Raw genomic sequence first — 16,823 nt, 5'->3', positions numbered from 1 at the left:
ATAGGGTTTCTCTGTAGCTTTGGAGCCTGTCCTGGTACTAACTTTCATAGACCAGGCTGGCCTCAAACTCACAGAGATCTACCTGCCTCTGCCTCCCAAGTGTTGAGATTAAAGGCATGCGCCACCACCGCCCAGCTCAGTGAATTATTCTTAAAGTAAAGAAGTTTCCATGAACTAGAGAGGAATATGTGTTGTGCAAGTTTTGTGGTGGGGTCTGAGGAAGTGATGAGGATAATGAATACAAATATATATGTAACCATGTAAAGTTCCCAAAGAATAAATTTAAAGCAATTTATAAAAATATCTGATGTCTGGAGGCTGGGAGAGGCTTCAGTGTGTAAAGTGCTCTCTATTTGAGCATGGGGACTGAGCACAGTCTCTCTCTCTCTCTCTCTCTCTCTCTCTCTCTCTCTCTCTCACACACACACACACACACACACACACACACACACCAGGCACAGGCACAGCTGAATGTATGTGCCTGTAACCCCAACTTTAGGGAGCAGAGACAGGAGGCTCCCTGAGACCCACTGGTAAACCAACCTAGCCAAATTGACATATTACAGGCTCAGTGATAGACCTGTCTCAAAAGTAATTAATTAGTTAATTAATTAGTGAGGTAAGTCATAGAGGAAGATACCACCAACTCTTGATTTCTGGCACACACACATACATGACTACATTGTATTATTTGTGTAAACAGTAATATACTAAGGCATTCGTTTCTCATTAGCTATCTAAGGAACTGTTAGCAAGGTTGTGCCATTATTCACAGTGCGGTAAACCTCTGTACATGTGATTATGGTCACCTATTTGTGAACATTACCTTGGGTGAAATTCTCAGAAGTCCAACCCCGGAACTCAGCTTTCATGATGTTTTTCAATAAAAATTGCCAAGTTCCCTTCAAGAAACATTCCCAGTCACACACTCAGCAACAGCGAGCTAAGCATCCCTTGAATGGCCCCTGCTTTCTGGCAGCCAGGTACACATCCCAGCAAGGCAAACATTTCCTCCTGGGCAGCAAACATGGATGCAGAGCAGGTACCGTTGGATCCGTTTCTACACAGCCTGGCTAATCATAGCGCTCAAACCCTTCCCACATCGCCTAGAGGCCAGGTCAATGCCAGGGCACCCCTCCCTACAACCCTCAAGTAATCCAAAGCTACCTCGCTGAACTAGATTTATTTGGAAAGATTCACTTTAAAAGGCAGTTTCTGGAACCTCCCAGGAACCCTCCTCGGGGCTGCATGTCAAGACCGGCTGGCAGGTAGACAGACTTTGACATTCTCTCCCTGCCTGGGAACAGGTTTGCACAGCCAGCCACAATGCACAGAGGCCCCTTTGAACTCAAGATGCCTGTCAGGTAGAGAGGTTTGGCAGGAGGGATTGATAAGGAAACAATTCCATTCTTTGGCCAGCTATGCAGCTCTTATCCCACAGTATATTAGAGGGCAGGCAGGCTTCCAGGGCAAATACCTTCCACCGGAGCAAGAGGACCAAGAAGAGTGAGATCCCTGCCATTACCAAGAACAGCATCTCTGAAGCTGGCAGGATGCCTGGGAAGTCCACCATGGGGCCTCCTCTGCCTGTAAAGCCCTGCCTTGATCCTCTCCGGGCCATGCTTCAGTTCCCAGTAGCCTCCTGTTATGGTTTGGGGGTTCAATGTCCCCCTACAGGTTCTTGTGTTTGGACACCTGGTTCCCAGATGGTGAGGCTGCTTTGAAAGGCTGGGTCACTGGGGGAGGGAAAGGTCTTAGAGCTTGGCCTCTCTCTCTCTCTCTCTCTCTCTCTCTCTCTCTCTCTTTCTCTCTCTTCCCCATATGTACCCATATGTATATACGTCTCTCTGTCTCATCTCTCTAAGTCTCTCTATGCATGACTTATTTCTCTGTCTCCCTCTCTTTCTCTCTTTTTCCATCTCTCATCTCTCTCTGTCTGTCTCTGTGTCTCTCCTCTCTGTGTCCCTCCTTCCCTAGTCTATCAACATAAAATGCTTCCGCCACTCTGCCTTCCCTGCCCTAACACACTGCCCCTTCAACCTGGGAACTAAAGCAAACCCTCCCTCCCTTAAGCTGCTTTCCTGGGAGATTCTGACACAGTGACTAACTAACACGCCCCAACGTCACCTTCACAAACAGTTGCAGTAGAGAGAACAGACAGAACAGAAAGCTTCCCAGAAGAGCCAGTGAATGACCAGCAGCACCAGGGACTCTGTGGTGGGAATGCCAAACTGTCACCTGTCCGCTGGCCTCCTCAAGGTTCTGCTCCCAGCTCCCTCTTCAGGGGGAATGTCAGTGTTGACTGACTGATCTCAAAGTGGTCACGAAGGTCAGCAGATACGTTCTCATGGGAGTGGAGGAGGAAGTTTTGAGACTAGAAAGCCACTGTGGGTGTTGATTTAGACAATGACTGAAGTATATTTACTTAAAGAACGTGGGGGCTGTAGACGTGACTTTTTTTATACTCCCACAGCCAGTAAATCTTTGAGGAAGTTTCGCTTTTTAAAAAGTGACACACAGAAAGAAAAATGTAAAGCAGAGAAAGGGACCTTAATTCCCAGGTCCCAGGCCTGGTGCATTCATTCACCACTGTTTCAGCCCCTGTGACTAGGAGTATGTATGGTCCACAGAAGAGTCTTCTGGAAGCTTACAGAAGCCTGCTCCTCACCCTGATCTGCACCGGATTATAAAATCCCCAACTGTATTTAAAACGAAATGCTCATGCCTGATTTAAATAACCTAGGGATTGACCTAGGTTCTAGTATTTACGCTGTTTCACCAAGGTTGTACAAATGTGTTGCCAAGCCCGAGAACTAATGAGTGAAGGTGGGTTCACTTAAATCCTTGCTCTGAAACTTATCAGGTATACAGCTGAGCATAAGAGCCTCTCTAACGATCTTTGAGATGGAACTCATAGTTAACGATAAAGATCCATTTTTATAAGATATATTTGGCTGGGGAGACTACTCAGAGCTCCAGCTATGCAAGAAGGAAAACCTGTGTTGGCTCATCAGACCCACGTGTAAAGGCTGAGCCAGGTGGTGTGTGCTTATCATCCGGAAGACTGAGACAAGCAAATCTCTGGGGCTTGCTGGTCACCCAGCCTAGCCTAAATGAAAGAGTCTGTCTCACCAAGTTAAGAGAACAGGTTCTCGAGAACATCTGAGGCTAACCTCTGGGCTCCACATACACACAGATGCACATGCACACACATAATCACAAACTTAATGATACTTTTGGCATCCACCACATAGTGGGTCATTAATAAATGCTCAATGCCCCCGCCATACCCTACTATAATTAGAAGTGAAAATTCAGCTGATGTTCCTGCTTCTGCCTTTATAAAGAAGCATGGAAATATAAGTTCCTTCATAATGATTCAGGAAAGAATAAAGAAGTCTGGGCACCAAGCCGTGCTGGAATTTGTATGTAGAGGCGCATCGTTGGCCTCACACGCTGTCTCCACACTCAAAAAGCCCTGCACTTGGGCTTAATATTCTGCTACAGCTGCTTAGAATTTTAATACTTTTTGAACATTTCCCATTGTGCCCCACAAATTAGGTAATTGGTGCTTTGGGGAGAGGAAGCCAGTGAATGGATCCCTCTCTGGTTTGTGGGCGCACCATTTATCTGCGGAACGAAATAAAGTGGTAGGCACAAGGGAAACTCGGATCGGTTGCTCGCTAAGCATGCTGGGTAGTGAGGGATGGAGAGGGTGTCATTAAGCCTTCTGAGAGCAAGAGGCGCTGGAACATATCAACTTGGGCCCTCGCTTATGTCCTTTGGAAGACCTGGGCCTGAACAGGTAGCAGACACTCCTGGATGGTGGAGGTAGAGCCAGATGAAGGAGATCCCTCCTCTTCACTTATCCACCTCACCATCTTGCTCATCACCGTGATGGGTGTGCAGCATGAGGGCTGGGGACCAGAAGGAGCTTGAAGGAGCATTTGCAGTGCTTGGTTCTGTGGCAGGTTTTATTAGCATGTGGTTTTGTTGTTGTTGTTGTTTTCTTAATTCCCTATTCCCAAATTGTGCTTTCCAACCTGGTTTTGCTCTATGTATTTTGTTGCCTGTGGCTTCTTTGGACGTCCTGAAGCTGAGTTCACAGGAGACCAGGCTGCATAAACACAGACTTGGACACTGCGGCCACATGACAGTGTTTCATTAGCCAAAGCCAAACACCCCCTCTGGGCAAACTAAACTCGCAAGGTCGACAAGAGTAGATGCACACAGAGAAAGAATGCATGATGAGAACAGAGGTGGGGCTCTCCTGGAGCAGATTCTGTCACTTGACTGTGCAGGGCCAAAGGCCATCTTGGATAAAGAACACCATAAGAAAGTCAAGATTGGCAGCCCCAACCTTTTTGGCTTTCCATTTTGGTACCGTGGCCCGATACATTAGTAGGATGGACTTGTCTGATGAGTTTATCACTCGTGAATTTGATAGCTAACAAAATACAAAATTTTGTGGATATTTTAAAAGTAAAAATTACCATGAGGTTGCTTTCATTCCTAGTTCTAAAAATCCCACTTGTTAACACATCTTCTGATGTATTTTTCTTGGGTGTAAAATTATTGTGAGCCCAAGACTTCTGGGAGAGCCAGGTTACACCCACAGACTGAAGGCATGTGACCATCATCTGCTACAGGGCTTGCTGGAGACAAAAGGTTGAGAACTTCTAAACTAAGCTAGCAAAAGCCTGTTAACCCTATGGGGGCCAGTGACAATGCCACAGATTAGTAAGCACTGCACTGTGGTGCCAACATTAAATGAATCTGAGAGGCAATAGCTTCTGAGTGTAGAGCCAAGCATACTGGCTATCCTTGGCACAGCCGAACAGGATATAGTGGCCTGCCAAGAGCAGGTATCCCTGGAGGAAAACACTTTGTATCACACACTCCACATCCAGGGATTTCTCTTCATGCACAAAAGGCGGTACCAGAGAACATTTGGCTCCCAAGTCCCAGAGAGTTAGGCGAGGGAGGAGGGGAGCAGCTAGGCCTCAGTACAACCAGGGATGATGAGGAAGGGACCTCTGGGATGATTCACTGCATACCTGAAAAGGCCCCACAAAGGTCAGGTCAGCAAAGGCATGCCAGAAAACAGCACATGCCACCCTCCCAACTGTCTTGAAGATCCAGAACATCACTTTCTGAATCCTCAAGCAGAGTAAGGTTTTTGTCTGCCATCTTCTCAGTGATGTCCAGGCAGGAGAAGGGATGGGACTTGCTACGGACCTAACCTATTTAACTAAGGCAGGTTCACATGCCAAGAGTTATTGAGAGAGTCTCCAAAAGTATCAGAAAACAAGAAAAGAGAATGCAGGTATTCCTCAGGACAACGTAGGGGCCGTAAGAAGACAACTTACGCAGGAAGGAAAGCAGACAGGCACTCTCAAACTCATGTCCAAAGAGTCCCTAATGTAAAGAGTCCTAGGCCCAGAACCCTAAGCAGGGGCCAAGGTCACCTTCCTCCACTGCACGTGTCAATTTGGAAGAAGATGCAGGCCCAGAAGAAAAAAAAAAAACATTAGAAAGGACTGGACATGTCACATCACAGCAAGTCAGGAAAGCCAACTCTTTCCTTGCTTTCATTTCTTATATGTGAGGCTCTTAGTTTCTGATCCCCTGTTAAACAGACTTCACAGTAATTTATGTCTTATGGAAAAGGAAGCAACTGTGAATCCAGGCCATCAGTGACATGTCCACTCAGTGTCCAGGCCCCCTCTAAAAGCCTTCAGTGCCTCCTGTGTACAGTAAATCCCCACACTCTCTCCTTACTTCTTATTCCCCTGTTCTGTGTGAATGACAGTAGACACATGGCCATGGTATCCCATGAGGAATAACGTCAAGAGAGCATCAAGCTTAATATTCTAAGACTGCCCCTGCCTGATCCCCACTTGCATCCACCTGGAGAAAACCCTTCCCAGTCCAATACCTCAAGGCCAGGAGAAAAATCAGAAATGACTCCTCCCGAGTCTAATTCCTCCTTGCCTGAGTGGTTAAATCGGAGGAATGGCAGCAACACTCTGTGTAACAGCAGCTCCCAAGACTTCTGGCAGCGATGAGTCCTTCCAAATCAAGACTCTGGCATGATCCTGCCATCCGCTCAGAAGATAGCTACCATCTGCTTATGGGGGAAATGTTAATACTTCCCAATCACAATCAAATAGGCAACCACTTTACTATAAGTACCTATTAACCAACCCTAATTGACAATCGAACAGCCCTGTACAGCTCTTGTTCACCCACGGACCCATCAGGGGCCTAAGCACACATCTCACTGCTAGGATGAAAAGCAAACTAGCTGATGGAGCACTTAAGAAATTATTGGAAGTCCAAGCTCCGTTTCTTGACTCCCCTCTGCCTTCCCTCCTAGCTCCCTTCAGTCCCATAGGCTTCAACGTGTCCAGAAGGAAATAAAGGGAAGGTTTCCGATCTGGGGAGCAAAATTAAGACTCTTTCCATTCCTACCTGTGCCCCAAACCAGGGGTGTCCCAGGTTGACAAAACAGAGTTACCAGCAGGTGGTTTTGAAAGCCATGTTCAAGGGGAATGGCATTCAGTGACCACTAGCTGAGGCACCAAAAGAAGCAGGCTGATCTGCTCACCATCTGGTTGCATTTCCCAGATTGCCCTAGCTCCCTTGCCCTCACCTGGTCCGTGAGGAAGTAGAACCAGGTACTCTAGGCAGCTCTGGGCTCTGAGTTCTTACTGCATGACTCCCGCCTCTGTTTCCTCATCTGCACAATGGGAGCATCACCCTAACAAGCCCAAGATCAAATTCCAGTTCTGCGAAACCATTCAACAGCTTTCTCTGAGGATGTATTAGGAAGCCAGGAAGTATAAAGTTGACCTCCCCCCCACCTAGTCATTTCTGATCTTCAAGTAGTCATGAAGCAAAGGCGCCAAAGACCACACAGTTCCTTCCCTTCAAAATGATGTCACCCTATGTGAAAATTCAAGGGCTGTTTTATTATTTCTCAGAGATGTTGGTACCTTATCTGACTTTTGTTCTAAGGAGGATGTGGCATGCCGATGCCAGGTGTACTGAGAATGCTCACTTGGGGCAGCTGACACAAAGGAGTTAGGTCATTTGTCCTGCCTTGAGAGGTGGGGAGGCTGTAGGTAGGGTCTTCTCAGCCCAGCTTGCTCTTGCCCAACAACCAGAACAAGTCAGTCCCTTTCCTGAGCTGCAGTTTCTTCAGATGTGGGAACCCAGGCCAGATAATAGTCCCAGTCTTCTAAGACCTAATTTTAAATTATTTCATGAGGATGAGCTTGCCAGAAATTCTAAACTCTCTCTCCCAGGCCAGCAAGGACCTAGCAGAACATAATTACTGTTAAAACTCCAAAATAATTTTGGACATTTCTGTGCTTCCAATAAACAGACCCAGGCATGAGCCTCACAGTACTCAACCCTCACCCAGCCAGGCCACCCCGGGATTTGGCAATCAAAGAGTGAAGGCCTAGCACAGTGGGGAGAAAGTTCCTGCAGGGCCATGCTCCAGCAGGAGGTCTGTCTGATTGGTCCCATCCCAGGCCATACAGATACTTCACAGATCAGCCCTGTCAGGCTGAGGCACTATGCTTCATCAGTAGCAGAGAGAAACCCCTGCCGTATGCTCAGCATCATTTAGAAACCTTTAAGATTCCAAGAGAAGATGAGCTCACATTCCCAGGCCAAGACTTTGATGGATGGGTTAGTTGGAAGTTGCTAAAGAGGGTCCTGAGACATTACACTTTCAGTTCCTGTCTATGCGATCTGGCTAAGATGCTCACCTTCCATAAAGTGGGTGTCCACCCAAATCTATGGCCAGTTCTAAGACACCAGGCGAGTCAGTCGGCAAAAGGCAGGTGAGCTAGAGGAAGAACATGCATTTATACTAAAATAGTAAGAGAAGAGTAGTGCATTTTTTGTGAACATACTCAAATATACAGCATGTATAAGTATGCATATGGGTATTTATAGGGATGTGTGTGCATGTGTGTATATGTATATCTGTATACGTATACATACACATGCATATATATGTGTGTATATGTACATATGCATATACGTACATATATATGTATATGTGTGTGTGTGTGTGAACTAGCTACCAACCACTAACTCAGTGTTATCATTTAGGGGAAGCGGCTGTCAATTATGTATGGGATCCGAATTTGTTGGGGAAGGGCTGGTATTCAGAAACAGCAGAGATGTGAAAAAGAAAAGATACGGAGGAAGACTAAGACAGGAGAATTGGCAGGTGCGCGCTGGGCCAAGGCTAATAGCTACCTCCGAGAACAGGGCCGGAGGTGGTAGTTACAGGGTTTTCATTGTATCCGCCGTGTGTAATCTGTCCTAAGAATAAAGCATTCAATGAGAATATATAATAAAATGCTAATAGTTTAAATAGTAGGAACGCGAGGGTTCGTCTATTCAGTCAGCTTTGGTATTCGTCTGTACATCTTATTTCTCAGGAGGTAATGGAGATCATTTCAATTGCATCTCAACAGCCACATGCTATATGGCCAGGCTGCCCGCAGGGCTAGAGAGCAAGAAGTGTTGTGAGCATCTTCCAATCCTTCCCAACTCCAAAAGAGCTCAGATTCCTAAATTAGCCCAGACTAACCCTTTGCAGATTCATAAACTCAGTTTTTTCATGATCAAAACTAATATAAACAAGGCAGGTTAGATCACAGAACTTGGAAGGCTAAGGCAAGAAGATTATGAATTCATAAGACTACCTGGGCTACATAACAAATATAGAGTTCAGCCTGGGCTACACAACAAATATAGAGTCCAGCCTGGGCTACACAACAAGCCCTTCAAGAAAAGAAGCAAATGAAATGCATAAAATGGATGCTGTTCATTTCTAAGTTCAAGCACCCGTCCAATGCAGCATGAAGCTTCCGGCATGCTGGACTGAGTGATGAATGGGTTCTGCTGTAAGCTGCTCCCGGCCTGGGAGGACAGACAGATGATATGTGAGGGAAAACATGAGAACGCACTGTGGGCAGTGTGTAATAAGGACATTTTTACTACTGCACACTGTCTGTAACAGAAAGGTTCATGCTGGAGTCTGGGGGGCTATAATTTCACAAAAGGACATTAAAAGGGGTCTAGAAAGACTAAGGCATCAAGAAAAGAAATAAGAGGGAAATGAAAGACATGGAAACCCATTTTATATGCCAGTGTTAGGATACAGATTCCAATGTCCTTAAAGACAGTGTGCTACAGGCCCGGACACCAGCGTGGGGCACTAATGGGCAGTGGTGGAGCACTGACTGGGTAGAGCCAAGGAAGTTAGGTCATTAGCGATATGACTTGAAATAGACACTGGGATCCCAGCCTCCTCCCGTCTTTCTCTTGGCTTCTATGCCACTAGGAGGTGAGTAGGGGCCCTCTTCCATGCACAACCACAATGACAGACTGAGTGTCAGTGAACTCAGATTCCCCAAAACCATGATCCAAAAGCAACCTTCCCTCTGATATGCCGATTTCCTTAAGGATTTTGCTACAGCGATGGGATGCTAATGAACACGGCCAATTACCTATACATTACAGCATGCAGCAACCCCACAGTTAAGTAGTAGTGGTCCTAATTTAAGGAAATAGAGGCTCTGAGGAAGTAAACAAGTGTACAGAACCCAAAGAGTCAAATGTGGATTCTCATTCAGATCTGAAATTTCAGGCTGGAAAGAAAGTATATGTAAAGAGATGGGGTTCCCCTAAGGCAGAATTGGGAGCCTTCCGGTACACATGCTGCTACTTCCCTCGCCCCCCAAATTTGGACACTCAGTGTGTTAACTTCAACTCAGCTAGCTTTATACTCACCTAGGAGATTGAGGCACACCTTTGAAGTGTCAGTAAATATATTTCAGAGAGAACTGAGGAAGAATAACCCACTTAGAATATGAGTGGCCTCATCCCAGGGATTGAAGATTTGAAAGAGAAAACTGATCTCTCCATCATGGTGAGCTGAGAGGTGAGTAGCCCCAAGCCATGTGTTCCCACCACCATGAACTCTATCAGGCCCTCCAACCATGATGAACTTCAAAACATGAAGGATAAAAAAAAAATCTTGTTAGTGATCTGGTCATAGCAGTTAAAATTGACAGTAGCTAATATGTCCATTGACAACCAAAGATCAAAATTATTGTGGCAAATGGTGTTTATTAATTCTAAAGTGAGATGAAACCTAAATAAAATGGGATATGATTAAGATCAGAGAGATGCAAGATTAATTCTAATAGTCAGTCTTGTGTGCACCATCTCTCTCCATTTGCCCCTAGCTTCAAGTTTCTTGACTTTAGAAAAGGAGATGTTTTGCTTCTACCTATGGGAACGCATCCTCCTTGACATGCCGGGACTAAATAAGGCAGCTCAGCCCAGAAACAGAGATCAGGGGACAGGAGATGCCGAGAACGAGGCACCGCCCTGGATGCTGCCTAATTCATCCAACATGGGACACACTGTTCCAGAAACAGGATGACAATTAATAGGAAAAATCTGCTCTCACATCACTGCCAAGAGTGTTTCAGGGTCTCAGCTGCTGATGTGCCTCCTCAGGGGAAGAACAATAATGCCCCATTCTTCCTTTTGGTCCATATCCTGATGTTTTCTTGTGGGGAATAAGGAAAAGATCACGCGCGCGCGCGCACACACACACACACACACACACACACACACACACACACACACATCAATACCCATAGCCAAGGACCCAAGGATTACCCAAGATAGAAGGCTTTGAGATGCTCAGTAGCCATCCCATCTAAACCTGTGGAGCTCTGCTTGACAAATGGTAAGAGTTGGAAGAAAAAGTGTCTTCAATCAAAGTGCCTAAGAGTAGTCTGGACCTGTTTGAGCCATTAAAAACCGATTTCCTCTTTGGAAATTACCAGCATATATATTTCTCTTGGTCAAACTATTTCAAATTATCCACAAACACTGGAGATATCACTCAAAGGTAGAGCAATTAGCTACCCTGTGTGAGGCCCCTAGGCTCAGCCCTGACTCCCACAAAACTGGGGGAGGAAGGAAGAAGAGCAGGAAGGAAGGGAAGAAGGAAGAGGAGGAGAAGAGGAATGAAATGGGGTGGGAGGTGGGAAAACAGGAAGGATGAAGAGAGGAAGACCCAGAAGCAAAAGGAAACTTGGCTTGCTTCGATCCATTCATCAAAAGTCAAGAGTTCAGAAGCAGAAGACTCCAGGAAGGCGGGTCTACCTGGCCCCACATTTCAACCCTTTGGCCACCTCTGAGTAGTTCTATATGCTAGTACCCTTAATTTTTAAGAGAGGCCCAGAATCTTGAGAATATAAACCAAATTTGGCTCCTTTTACGTACAAATACTTGACCCTTGACCATGTAGCCATTCAAACATGTATTTTTGCATATGAATCTATAGACTGCTGCTCCTGTGAACATCATTCATGTTTTCTGTTTTAATTCCTGAGCCCCAGAGTCAGGACTTCCACCACAAAAACCAGCTTCTAGTACCAAAGCCTTAGAAGTTCATCCTTCTGGGTTTCATGATGTCACCAGCAAACATCAGCATGGATGTTGCTTAAGTAACCTTTAACTCTCCCTCCCCACCCACCTCTGCCAACATCAGCCATGCATAACAGCCCCAGCTGGGAAGACATTTTGAAAATCAGGTTTCAATTCTAGAACCGGTAGCACCCAGTTTCTTTCACATCATTGGTCTATATCCATCTCTGAGACCAGGCAGGTAAATGCTAATTCAATATGTTAACCCCTTTTGTGCCAGATGCCTCACAGGAGCTTGGGCAGAACACCACATCCCAGCACTCCACTCTTGCCCTAATGGGGCCGAGTACTCTGACGTGGAAGTTGGCCAGCAGATTTAGAAACCGTGTTGTTCTTGGCATCCAATCTAGGATTCTGTGTAGAACTACGTGCTGAGCTACAGCAAGCAGCACAGACAGCTTTTCAATACCAGAATTCACCACCCTCCATCTCACGGGCTAAATCACACAATGAGATTTCAAAGACAAGTACAGACAAGAGAAAAAAGAATCACTCAAATATGGCGTCCCTTCGACCACCACTAATGAAAAGGATTGTCATTTGCCTCATAGCCAACTTTCTGCTCAAACCTCATCACACAAGTCCATCTGAGCAACCAGTAGTTTCTCATTTCCAGCATCCATATTTGGTTCCCATAGATCCCAACACAGTCTTCGGTCCATAATTACCCAGAACAGGGTACAGACAGGGGTCTCCACCGGGACTATGGAGATCCAACCAGCAGAGGCTTCTTCAGAGAGTACATGGAAGCGAAACCAGTATCTTGTGATGAAAAGGAGCTAGGCTTCCGTTACGGAACTCTTGGAACCAAAAAGCGCCACCTTACCCTTCATTCCAAATTTGGACCGGCGACCATACTTGTTGATCATGATGAAGAGAACCACCAGAAGGACGCAGGCAAAGGCAGCGAGTCCGACCGCTATGGATACCTAGTAGGCGCCAAACGGAGAGACGGTCAGGAGCCGCCGTGATGGGGAAGCCTCCTCCGAGCCTCGGAAGTAATGGGTGTGCCCGCTGAGAACAAACAAGTTTCAGCAGAACGGGACCCTCGAACACCTCTGCTACTGAGGTGTGTGTAACCTGACACCTGCGTGCCCAGCGCAGCCGGTGACACCTCTGTATGTGGCAAGGCCATGTCACGATGTCAAACTATCGGGCAACCCTGGAGTTACGTCTTTAAGAGTGGTTTGTGAGACTCAAAAAGAACTTTCAAATTCTTATTTAAAAAAGTATAAATTAATAAGCTTGATGAAGGGGAGGTTCCCAGATTCAATACTCTGAGCCCTCTTACCTGGGAGCCATTCAATTGCAACAGCAAGCTGAGAGAAACCTCTGTGTAGTGTTTCGGCTAGCAAGTAAATTCTCTATCTTTCCACTGAAATCTTTACACCGCATTTCTACTCAGAGAAGGCTAGGAGTTCTGGATTAACAGACTCCTTTCTATGTCTCCCCAGGAAAGCCTCAGACTCTGAAGCAGGCACGGGAAAACCTATCCAAGGAGAGGCTCTGAGTAATTTGGGGTTTTATAGAAGGTTTGTCCAGTCAGCAGGCCTTGCACGCCTGCTGGGCCTGGCTCATAGCAGTCTGGGAATTTCAAACTGTTCTCTTCCTAGCCCTGGGTCTTGGAGCTGACTCTCAAAGGCTTCTTCAAACAATGAGGCGCTCTCATCAAACATGGATGGTTTAAACCATCTCAAAGGGAAGCTCTCCCCATTGCTTCTTTTTTTTCTACCATTGGTACTGCTTCAAGTAAGAGACTATGTGGGGAAGTTAGCACCTGAAATGAAGTCCGAAAATGACTCTACCCTTCAGTATTCTCCTCTAGATCAGAAAGAAACTCACCCCAAAAGTGTCTTCCTCTGGTTTGTGGGTCACAGTGACAGGGGGTGTGGGGCTCACATCAGAATCTGAAAAGAAGACAGGGGAGAGAAGGGCAGTTAGCTTACTAACCAGGAATCCCGGCTCATGCCTGCTCTGTCCCTAGAGTCACCCTCCTAGCTGAGCAGACACCCCCAGGGACTGAGTGAGCCCCAACAGAGCTACCTGTCTCACAATTCAGTGGTATAAAAAAACAAAAAACTCAAAAGAATGCAGACCTCTATCCCACCTCCAGCCCTAGCGCAGAGAACACACCACAGTCTGGGCAACATTCACCCTGAAGCGCAGGACAGGGACAATGAAAACGGCTTGGAATCCTGGCTAGCATGGCGAGTAGGGAGATTTCAACAGTGACAGGAGCTGTCACTGACATTGCCATCCCATGCTTAGGGAGCCACTTTCGCTCTCCCTTCCTGTCTCATTCCTTCCCACCTTCACTCGAAGGCCTCAGTGAAATCCAGGCTCACGTCTTAATGAATAGCCCTCTAGCTATGCCCCTAAGACTGATTTCAGAACACAGTGGCAGTTGGAACAACATTTAACGGATCAGGAAACACCACCGAGGGGCATCCTCTGACTACAATCACCTCCTGGCAAGAAACATTCCCAGCTCTGAATTCTCTTAAGGGACAGCTGTGGGGTTATACGAGATTTTTATGACCAAGAACAAGGGAAGGAGTCACATTTGGAACTTATACTTGTGCCAAAGGGCTGGAATATTCCTAAGTAGGGTTGTTCTACTATCCCTGACCTGAAACTGGGCAGAAAGGGCAATGCTTGCTGCTGCTCCCACCATGGAGGAGTAAACAAAAAAGAGAGCGAAACCCCAACTCCGTCAAGGACTATCCAGCCCTGCCCTCAACTCTATTACTAACTGAACTTCAGTGACGCAATTCAAGGATATGTGAGCCCCTGAGAAATCACAACTCCACCCTCGGTAGGTTCTGGCCAAAGGCAGGTGAGATGCACTGGCAAGTTCCCAGGCCCCACATTTTCTCTCTAAGAACAACTGAGATGATCAGTGAGGGTCCTGAGAGCTGTTCTTCACCTGCTGCAGACTTTTTTCAGTCGGGAAGAGAGGTTTGCAATATGGCCATACCTCAAAAAACACCGAGTGGGGCCAAGTTGCTCAGTTCTGCAACTACCCAACCCTGTATTTAATACCATTACAGAACAAGACGGTTGCTAGTTGTCTAGGAGAAATTTTGGTCCAGGGCAACTGTCCAAGTGGGCATAGGATTTCGTCCTTTTCATAATGTACTAACACCCTCAACTGCCAAGGGACCGGGAACATGGACTAGGCAAGAGGGAAGTCTGTATTTAACAGTTACCAAACTATCAGGACACAAGTGTTTCAAACCCAAAGCCAAGCACACTTACCAAAGTCAAAGAAATCTGTGCTCTCTGGGGGGAAGAAAAGAACAAAGATGCAATTAACAAATATAATAACAGCAAAAGATCAGAAGGTTGTATAGGATAGCAACCTACTAGCTGGGACCTCTTTCTCTTACCACAATCCCCCATTCCCACAGCAAGGGACACCTAGGAAACCTTCCTAAGTCACGCCCTCCAACCAGTGTACGCCCTCTCCAGATATTTCCCCCAACGGAGGCTCAAAAGATGCAGCTCCTCGTCTCAGAGAAGGAAGCCCACCTCCGAGCTAGCAATCAAGCTAGTTTTACTGCAAGGCAGAGGACTGAGGCCCTAGCCGCCTCCTGTCCACAGCTGTTCCTTTTTCAAGAACACTGGAGCCGGTGCTTTACAGCAGCTCCAGCCATGACCCTAGAATTAACTTCTTTCCCTCAGTACGTGTGGGCAAGGCTGGCAGGTCACTGAGAAGCCTGGGAGATGCCCCGCCCCCTAGGATCTTCATATCATCCTATGGACATGTGTTACCTGAACGCTGACCTATAGAAATGGCTCTCCCCAATAATGAAAGAAAATCCTTAAAGGGGCCTTAATTATGAGCCAGGAGCTGTGCTCAGTGCTTCAGGTACTATGTCCTTCAGGCCTTTATAATCTCCTAGAAGATGAATAGCAGTTATAGAGATGAACTAATTGAATACCATTCATCTAGGAATCAATTGGAGCGGATTCAAATCTAAGATTGGGCTCTTCACCACTCTCCAGCACTGCTCAAACTTGAGCAGGTGATAGAACGAGTCATCGGAAGGTGAGTGGCACCCTCCTCCACCAAAAGGAAAGATAACTTCTTCAAAGAATGGACTACTTCATATCTGAGACAGGAAAATTAAAAATGTGCTTTGGGTAGCTTGCGGCACCAGAAAACGAGAAGGTACTTAAAGATATATGGTCCTGGAAAGAGAAAGCAGGCAAGGATGCCCAGCTGAAATGTAAATAATCTGAGGAAAAAAAAAGTCAGAGTCATGGGGTGTTCTAGATTGCACTGTGTTGCTTCACAATCCATAGAACTAAGGTGTAACCCCAGTACTTCAGAATGTCACTATATTTGGAGATAAGGGGCATAAGTGAAAATGAAGCCTTTGGGGACCAGATAAGAAGAGATTAGAACATTGATGCACTCAGAGGCAAGGCCAAGTAAAGATGCAGCAAGGACAGCACCGACAAGCCAAGGAGAGAGGCCTTGGAGGAAAGCTAGCCTGGCAACAGCTGGTCTCAGATTCCTAATCTCCAGCACTGTGATAATATGGATTTTTTTCTACTTAAGATACCCAGTCTACGCCACTTTATCATGGAAAACCTAGACAACAAATACATGAATTGCAAAAAAAAAAAAAACCACACCCACAAGTCCTTTATATACACAAATGTATAGCTGAGCAAATGGGTGGGAGACGCCCTCCTTCACAGTGATTCCAACTAATAAAGGGAAGGCTGGAAACAAAAACCATCCTCCTTTGGTAAATGCTATAGTTATAATTGCTCAGGCAAGAATCATTCATAAATGCTGAAATTGCTGTATGGAAATGCTGGAGGAATTCCTACCGCCAGTAGCCTTTAAGTTACCACCCACTCGGGCATGTCCTCTTATACTATTTATGCTGATGTAAAGCATGTGTCCGGCCTCTTTTCCGGCTGCGGGATTCGGTTGCTGTTCTCCATTCAAGCAGAGGATTGTGATTTGTGAGTCTACCCCTAAATAAATAACCCTCTAGTATTCTCAATTCTGAGCTAGTGTGGGATTTCTTTTAAGCGTCCTTCTTCTTGGAAAGATGGTGAGAAACAAGCTATTGGTGACCTTTCAGATCCTTATTCTTATTAACTAAGGGTGAAATAAGTCACTGTGCAGTGGAGGACTCCGGCGAACAGCATCTTGACCAAATGCTAAAGTTGGCCTCACCTCGGATAAGCCATGTTAACATCCTGCATTCTTCAACACGAGGGACCAAAAAGGGAGAAAAATACTCAGTGGCATCCGTGCAGGC

General features: G+C 46.2%; 1 protein-coding gene across 4 annotated transcripts in view; it reads right to left on the bottom strand.

Annotated features, from left to right (window-relative positions):
• Nucleotides 1–16,823, bottom strand: part of Ntrk3 (neurotrophic receptor tyrosine kinase 3) — a 376,580-nt gene that overhangs the window by 241,581 nt on the left and 118,176 nt on the right. For all 4 annotated transcript variants that reach the window (XM_087901410.1, XM_087901411.1, XM_087901413.1 and 1 more), the window contains exons 9-11: nucleotides 14,797–14,820; nucleotides 13,381–13,445; nucleotides 12,365–12,467 (exon numbers count right to left, since the gene is read on the bottom strand). In XM_087901410.1, the coding sequence (XP_087757536.1) occupies nucleotides 12,365–12,467; nucleotides 13,381–13,445; nucleotides 14,797–14,820 (192 nt within the window). The remainder of the gene's footprint in view (nucleotides 1–12,364; nucleotides 12,468–13,380; nucleotides 13,446–14,796; nucleotides 14,821–16,823) is intronic.

Source organism: Myodes glareolus, chromosome 24 (genome assembly GCF_982192425.1).
Source record: "Myodes glareolus chromosome 24, mMyoGla1.1, whole genome shotgun sequence".
Lineage (NCBI taxonomy): Eukaryota > Metazoa > Chordata > Mammalia > Rodentia > Cricetidae > Myodes > Myodes glareolus.
Note: the sequence above shows the minus strand (reverse complement) of the source record. Positions and strands in the feature narration are given on the sequence as shown.